Raw genomic sequence first — 8,660 nt, forward strand, 5'->3', positions numbered from 1 at the left:
CCTCCCTCCCTCCCTCCCTCCCTCCCTCTCTCCAGACCTCAAGTCTGATTCCATTTGAGAGTAATCAGTAGACAGCCATATGGTACCCCATCGGATCCCTGAGCCTGGCCATCAGTCACAGCCGGCAGCTTGGGCAGTGCTGGCTCTACTATGCTTCTGCTGTACTTGGCCTGGCACTGCTCAGACCCTCTGGAGGGAGCCAGGCACGAGGGAGCAGAATGCAGTACTGAGAAACACCATTGGCCTCTGCCCATCTACTACTGTGTATCCCAGCTCAGAGAGAGGCAGGGAGACATAAAGGCATAGAGTACCCAGGCATCCAGACAGTACCAGCACCATGAAGAATGATATAGCCACTCAAGTGGCAGTAGAAACTGTCTCTTACAGAGGGGTGAGGTACTCCTCCATTGCTTGCATGGACTGGCACATCTCACAGGCACACGTGTCCCAATGTTACTGTCAGAATTTCATAAGCAGAGCTTGGCTTGGTGGCACACACCTATAATTCCAGTTACTCAGAAGGCTGAGGCAGAAGACTGCTCGAGATGAAAAATTTTAGATGTCAGTAGGGGTCAGATAGTCGTAGAGACAGGAAAAAGGCTTGGTGTGTTCAGAAACTCACCCCAAGCTCATCTGGCCGGTAAGGGGCAGACCTAGGACTCAAACCTAGAAAGGATTTCAAACCACTCGCCAAGGCAAGAGGAAGGAAGCAGATTAAAGATGGGCTCTCTCCAGTCCCCAGATGCAAGCACAGAGGAAAAAGGCCCTTGTGTGCAATGCCTGCTGGGGACAGACAGATAAGACAGCTGACAGATGCCCAGAGAAGGGAAGCCCTATACACAGGCAGTGTCTACTGGGATGGCAGAGGCTTCTGCAGAGCCCCTGTCCTTAGCCAGAGTAGCTGTGGTGGGAGCCAGAGCAAAGCCTTTAAGCTCCAAAAATGGCTGGGCAGAGGCAGCTGGAGTTGAAGGTAGTCGGCTGGTAAAGCAAGCACACAACAGTAAGGTTGGGTGTTCATCTGTTTCCACAGCCCTTAGACTTCTGGGCTTGTTTCCTCATCAAACGTTCAATTTCTAAGACTTAAAAGTGGTGATGTTTGAGAATCTGCTGTGTCATCGCCAATGCGGTCTAAAAGCCTAACGTATAATTAGAAATTAGGGCGTAACGGGGAATTTTCATAGAAGCTGTATTCAGGGGTTTATAATTAGGCCAGCAGCCCATTCACGGGTCTCAAGGGCAATCAAAAGAAATGAACTACTGATTCACAACACAGGATTTTGAACAGAAAATATCATGATCAAGCCAAGTGTGGCAGCACATGTCCACAATCACTGTGCTTATAAGGTGGAGGCAACAAGGCCCCAAGTTCAAAACGAGCCTCAGATACTACATTTGAGGCCAGCCTAGATAATATGGGGCCCTATCTCAGAAAACCTTAAAAAATCTCCCTCTCCCTCTCTGCCCTTCTCCCCTCCCCCTCCTCTCTCTCTCTCTCTCTCTCTCTCTCTCTCACACACACACACACACACACACACACACACACACACAGTCACTCCAAACTCAAGAAAACACAATTAAGCATCGTATGATACCACTTACATGTAAGTCTAGAAAAATACCAGCTAAATTAATAACCAGATAGGAAGTTGCACAAGGCTCAGAGTCTGAACTCAAGAGGGACTTTCTACAAAAGGATGCAAGAAAACTTTCACAGTGCCAGAGGGAAACTTCCTGGAGTGGGTCTCTCCTTGCACTCCGTCAGGCTTGAAGACAAGTACTGTGACCCTACCGATACTTCTTACTGACCCGACACAAGAAAACGTTGAGGTCTTGGATATGCCCTGTCTTTCTGCATTTGCCTGTCCATGTTCATCAGTTGGTAGTTTATGACTCCTCAACAGACTTGAAAAAGACCGTCTGCCCGCGTCCTTTTAAGTTGCAATCTCTCTGCACACAGAAAGTTCACTGGACTTGAAGTTTTAGGCTGAGGTCCATACAGCAATAAGGACCCCCGAAAGCTAACCGTGTGGTCATTGGCAAATAGCCCTCAGAGGACTACTATGAAGTTGCTGATGTTTCATGCACACTGGAGTGTTTTTTAAACTGCACAGTAACTCACAAGTGTAGAGAATGTGCACAGGCACATAGTTACAGTAGGCAGAGACTTATTGCCCTGTCCACCTGTTAAGAACGCTGAGGCAAGTAGACCACAACTATCGTTTTCTATCCAAGATAAACAGGGAAGGAGCTACAGGCCCCAGATCAGAGTTGGCTACATTTCAGAGATGCCTGCTTGGCCAAATGCTTTCAGAGGATCCAGTGTCCGCCAACAGGTAAAAGAGAGGGATCCCGAGAAACTAGATATTTTAATGCATGGCCCTGCAGGTTGGCTCTCAACAGCTCAGGGGGCTACTTTGGGCTGCCTTTGTCTTTGAGCAGTGAGGTGTAGCTAACTTGGCTTGTGGCCTGAAGCCAAGTCCCAGGCGCTTACTCCAGCTTTCTGCCACTGTCCAGCTCTTTAGACACAGCTCTAATATTCTCAACTGAGAAAAACAAGCCTGCCCCACCCAGCCATTCCTACCTGTAGATATACCAACAACACCCACCTCATCGCTCCTTCTGGCAACACAATATTATCAAAATAATAGTGAATGTCCCGGCTCTGTTTTTCCAGTTCCTTGCCCCTGTTAGCAGGGCAAGTGCTGCTGTGTACGGGAGCTGACCGACCACCATGTTGAGGAAAAGAGACACAATGGGAAAGTCGATGATTCAAGAATCATGCTGATGCTGGACTAGAACTTGGGATACTGCTCTCCTGCCAGGGCCCCTTGCAAGACTTTCTTGTTTTGTTATTTGTTTCTCTCATAGAGCTGGGGATTGAACCCAGAATTTGTGGAGGCTAAGCCAATGAGCCACACAGTGTTCTCTCTCTCTCTCTCTCTCATTAGCAAATACATACAAGCCGTTATTTTTTTATAATCAAAGACAGTTCTAGCCACAGGCAACCTTAAAAAAATTAAAAATAAGGGGCTCAGGGAGATGGCTCTATGGTTAAGAGCACTGACTGCTCTTCCAGAGGACCTGGGTTCAACTCACAGCATCCACACAGCAGTTCACATCTGTCCATAACTCCAGTTTCAGGGGATCTAGTACCTTTGCTCTGGCACCTTCACACAGAAATACATGTGAACAAAACACCAATGCACATAAAAATAAATAAATAAAAATAAGTAGTGTATCAACTTTGTTCCCAGCACTCAGGAAGGGGTGCAGTTGGACTGAGCATTCAAAGCCAGCCTTAGTTACACAGTGAGTTTGAGGTCAGCCTGGGCTACGTATCTCAAAACTAAAATAAACGAATGAGAAAAAAAAGGTGAAAGGCCTGGACAGGGGCTGTATGAGCAACGAGTGCTTGGATTCTGTCACTCAGCGACTTGCTCGAAGGGACACAGTTGGCCCCTAGAGACAGACTGGGAGCATCTATCCTCTAAAACCAGCGTGGGCAACATGCAGAGAGTGCTCCCTTGACTGAAGTTGGGTGTGTTCAGCTATAGGCTGCTTCCAGTTTCCCTAGGACCACTCGAGTGTCTGAGGCCTCATGGGCCTCAGGCCTTTGCCCACTGGTCACTCTTCCTTTTCCTTCAGATTAACCTCACCAGCCTGGAGGAAGCTGGGTTTCTATTTTTAGAACATTTGGGCCAGCACACAACTAATGAGCATAAAAAGAAAAGGGAAGGGGTGAGCCATAGAGCCCTTGAAAGTTTCCTTCCAGAGGCCTCAGCTCAGCCCTGCCTCATTGGCTCCCCAACAGAACCACCAAGTGCAGCACAAACAGGTCCTTCCACAGCAGTTTAGGTTAGACAGAAGCTTATGTGAGGTGACACGGCCTCGGAGAGGAGTGACAAGCCACAGAGAACATACCCCGAGGTCACCCTGATGGCCCAGCCAGGCAGTCTGCTGCTTTCAGCTCTGTCAAGCACTTAACAAGCCGGGGCTTATTAAGAGCATTCCCCTGAGAAGGCTCCAGCAAGGCCCTGGGGTTAAGTCAACTCCAGGACCAAGCATGGTACAGCATAGTTCAGAATGGAACCTGGGCCTGCTGGCCTGGCCTCTCTGTAGCCATCCAGAGTCCAGTCACTGTTATACCCTGAGGAGTCTGGCCGGTAGCCCCGACTTCAGCTCCTTCTCCTCAGAAGGCTAAAAGGGTCTCTTTTCATCTGCTACATCAAGACTTTTCTGGGACCTCAGGGTATGTCCTCTCTGGTTTGTCACTCCTCTCCGAGGCTTTGTCACCTCCCATAACCTTCTATTCATTCTGCTCATTACTCTCTAGGCAGGACTGGATGCTCCAGTGAGTATTTCTGGTCAGGTAAGTCTGGCAGTCCTCCTCCTCCTCCTCTTCCTCCATTCTCCACACAAAGTTAAAAGCCTGTCCTCAGAAATCTGCAATAGCTGCCTCTTAACGACCTGAGTCGACCCGCTAAGGTGAAAGGCAGACACTTGTGTCTTTAGGGTGGGATAGGGACCCCCACCCCATTCAAGCCTCCTTTGGGGCCTTGTGTGGAGACACATATGTATTACCCTACCCCTACCACTGTGGAGAGAGAAGAAGCAGGAAGACCAGGGAATAAAGGCCAGTTTCAGCTTTATAGTGAATTCAAAGCCAGCCTGGAATATAGGAGACCCCATGAGCATGAAAACAAAACAAACAAACAAACAAAAAACAAAAAAAAGCAAAATAAAACCTGCTCAGGACACTGAATTTGGTCAGGTGACACCAAGAACACCACTTCCTGTTAGGAGAAATTTAGCTAAGAGCAATAAACCCCACCTCCCACCTCCCTTCCTTGGACCTTCTCTGTTTCCTCTTGGATAAAGGAAGGGAGGCAATAACAGAAATAGTAAAATACTTTGTGGTAGGCTAACTAATGACTCTCCAAAAGATATCTATGGTCCCGCCCCTTCCAGGTTTGTGTGTATGTGTGTTGGTTTTGGTTTGGGGGACGTTGCTTTGTTTTGTTGTTTGAGACCGATTTTTCTCTGTTTAGCTTTCTCTGGATGTCTTGGAACTCACTCTAGATCAGGCTGTCTGCCACTGCTTCCCATGTGCTGGGATTAAAGGGGTGAGCCACCACTGCCAGGTGCCTATGTCTTAATCCCTAAAACATGTAAACACTACTTTACATGGCAAAGAAAAGACTTTACAAGAATGACCTTATGAAGTTCAGGAATGACTTTGACATGGGTAATTATTCCGGATTACCCACGAGACCACAGGGCAATCTTATGCATTCGTGGAATACTACTAAGCCATAAAAACTAACAGAGTCCTGCCATTTGCTGATGACAGGGATGGACCTGGAGTTGATTGTATCAAGAGCTTACCATCAAGCTTGCTGTCCTGTGTTTGCCCCCTTGAGACCCATGTGGTACAAGGAGAGAACTAGACTTCCATAAGCTGTCCTGCCTCTCTCTCTCTCTCTCTCTCTCTCTCTCTCTCACACACACACACACACACACACACACACACACACACAGTTTTCTATATGTATCATAAAAAGACACCCAGAGGGTTTGGTGCAAAGAGAATACAATTAAGGATACAGACTGGGCGGAATGAAATGGGGTAGCCACAATCAAACAATTCCCAGGAGCCACCAGAAACTGGCAGAATGGAATAGATTGTCCCCCTGGAGCCTTCAGAGGGAGAACAACTTCACCAACACAGTTTTACCCCAAGGATAGCAACTTGGAACATCTGTCCTCTAGAATATGGAGAGAATACATTTCTGCTGATTAAAGCCATCCAGCCTATAGCCATTTGTTTGTTCCAGCAGCTGATAGAAACAGATAAAGTGTTCTGACTTAGTGCCTGTCTACATCCACACAGAACCTCATGGCTCTTCCTTTGAGGTCTGACAGTGCAGACAGCAGGCCTGGGTTTGAGTCTCTGCTTTCCTCCTAACTAGTGTGACCCTAAGTATGTTGTATAACCTCTTTAAACCCCAGCTTCCTAGGTCATAAAACAGGCATGGAATATGTCTTCACTAAGCTGGGTAATGTAAATAAAGTGTTTCCAATCCTCAGTAGTATGTCGACAGTAATCTTGCTCTTGTGCGATCTCAGGGATTAAAGAAGAATTCATCAGGCCATCATTTTAGTCTGTCATGACCGGAGCAAGGCCTCTGAGGACTACGGAAGGAAACAGACCGTTCGTTCCCTTAAAGCCCGCTGAATATCAAATATGAACACATAAAGAGTCCACTGAACCACTTCTTCGTTTACTTAATCAATTTGGGTCCTTGACTCTGATCTCACCTCAGGAATGGCAGCTGCCTGGAACTAAGCAACTTCCGCTCTGAGGCTCTAGATCGCCACCCATCCTCAGGGCCTTCCATGGAGGACCCCCCACTTGGCACCCCATGCAAAACCCTTCATATCTTCTCCTGGTGTTGTAGTGTTTGGAAGTCAGCAGAAAGCAAAGGTCTCGGTCTACGTTGTAGCCTTTCATGGCACGGGCCAAACAGCACTGCAGCCTGTCTGAGCAGGTTGGCTAGGATGATGCATTCCTGAATAGAAGTCTTCTCTCCTTAGACTGCCCCCACGTTAGTAAGGAAACAAGGCTCCCAGTGAGAACACCTTGAGTTACCTCGTGAATGAAAGCGGAGGCAAGAACGAACTTACTGACTCGACCCTATCTGATTAAGTTCGCCCAACTCTTCAATTCTGGTGATGTAACTGAAAGAGAGAGCAGCACCTGCCACCATCCCGAACTTTGTGTCTCCACCGAGGAAACAAGCAAACCAGGAATTAACCAGAGAAGGCGATGGCTTTCTATCAGGAGAGGTCCCAGTCCCTTGCCCTGGTGTGCACCGGCTCCAGAGAACTGTTGCAGGCTGTCGCTGGCAACCTTGCTCTTCCCAGAAGGCTACAGCTACAGCCACCTGCGCTCTCTTGCCCTTCACCTGCCCACCCTCGGAAAGGAAGGAGGAGGAATGAGGGTAGCCCCCCCCCCGACCCCGCCCCATACTTTCGAGCACCCACAGCTTTCTGCTCTGCCGTCACCACTGACGAGAACCCTGGTCCCCTGGAGGAATCACTTCTCCTTCCCATTCCATCCTCTCTATCAATGAACACGCAGCGACACCCACGCTCCCGCTCCTCCCACTCCGGAGGGAGCCGGGAGCTCAAGAGCGACATCCGGAGCTGGAAGCCTCTGCAGCGGGGGCGCCGGCCACCCTGCCCCGCTGCCCCTCGCCTTTCGCCAGTCACCAGTAGACCGACCCCTAACCTCCTCTCCCAAACAGCTCACCACTCTGGATGGATAAGGGATCCAAGTCCTCCAAGGGACCCGCCTCTCCCGGGCTTAATATAAGAGACCTCTGGAGAAGCGCGCGCGAACCGCCCAGAGCTACCAGCGAAACCCGGGATTCGAACCTGATGCCCCGGCCGTCCAGCATCCCCAAGCAATTCCCTAGCCCGACACTCCAGCCGCCAGCGCGCCCATCGTGTTCCCCTAAGCAGGTTTCAGGCAGTGCCAGGATGGCGAGCCGGAGCGAAGTCGAGGGTCGCGGGGCCCAGGCGGGTGACGACTTACGCGCGGGCGCGGGGAAAGCCCATGGACAGGAGCACGTCCAGCGCCGACCCATGCTTGACGGTGCCCGGGCGCTGCAGGCGGTCCCTGCGCGGGGTGACTTTGCTGTACAGCTCCTCGCGCGCGGCCATGCCGAGGGCTGGGGTCGCGGTGCCGATTGCCCGCTCAGTGGCCGCCCATCGCCCGCGCGCCGGAGACGGGGGGTCCGGGGAGGACGGCGGGGGCGGTGCTCCCAGATCTCCGGGCGGAGACTGACGCTTCCTGGAGAGGCCACTGGAGCTCGGAGCGGGCCGGTGGCTGCTGCGGGTCCGATCTCAGCCCGCGGGGTCCGGGAGTCCTAGCGTTGCGCCGCTGCAGCCTTCTCTGTCCTCCGCCCCCCCCAGCTTCTCCTCCCCGAGCTGTCCGGGAATTTGCAATGAGTAATTTTTGAATGGATCAAAAAGGAAAAGCAGCCTTGTGGGCAGGCCCTGCCTTGCCTGCGCCGGGCCCCGCCCCTCTCTTAAAGCGGCCGCGCCGGCCCAAGCTGGGCTGGCTGGATTCCAGCCAGCCATAGTAGGAATTGCTTCTAGACAGAAGGTCTCCAGAAGTAGGCCAGTGTGCTTGAATTCGCAGAGCCGTAGCTCTGCCCTTGGCTTGCATATCGACCCATCTGGGCCTCGGGGCTTCAGAATAGCCCATTTTACGTTTCATTTGATCATTGGCGAGGTCAGTAATGGAAACCCTCTGCAAGGATGGAGGAGAGGTCCAGAAGGCTAAGCCATAAGACCCGGGAAAAGGTGTCACTTCAAATTGATCTCGCTAAAGTTACAAAGTTGTTACATCACTGTAGGCCGAGTACCTCACAGCCCTCAGTGACTGACTGGACAGCGACTTCTGGAAAAGGGCCTCTGATTCTTGGAAATGGAAGGACCTGAGAGGGCAAAGGCCAGGGAGGAAGGGAGAAGAGAAAGGGGAAGAAAAAAGGGAGGGGAAGCAGAGAAATGAAAGGCTAGGAGCTAGAAGGAGAAGGAACAGAGAAAGGACACTAATTATAGCACTTCCGAATGGAAAGAGCTGACTTTCATGA

General features: G+C 50.6%; 1 protein-coding gene across 1 annotated transcript in view; it reads right to left on the bottom strand.

The window, feature by feature from the left end:
* The window catches only part of Ubash3b (ubiquitin associated and SH3 domain containing B), a 146,475-nt gene extending 138,113 nt beyond the window's left edge, over positions 1-8,362 (bottom strand). The window contains exon 1 of the mRNA XM_021172197.2: positions 7,598-8,362. Within this exon, the coding sequence (XP_021027856.1) occupies positions 7,598-7,725 (128 nt within the window). The 5' untranslated portion in view covers positions 7,726-8,362. The remainder of the gene's footprint in view (positions 1-7,597) is intronic.
* Between the last annotated feature and the right edge of the window lie 298 nt (positions 8,363-8,660).

The sequence above is a fragment of the Mus caroli genome, chromosome 9 (assembly GCF_900094665.2).
Source record: "Mus caroli chromosome 9, CAROLI_EIJ_v1.1, whole genome shotgun sequence".
Taxonomy (NCBI): domain Eukaryota; kingdom Metazoa; phylum Chordata; class Mammalia; order Rodentia; family Muridae; genus Mus; species Mus caroli.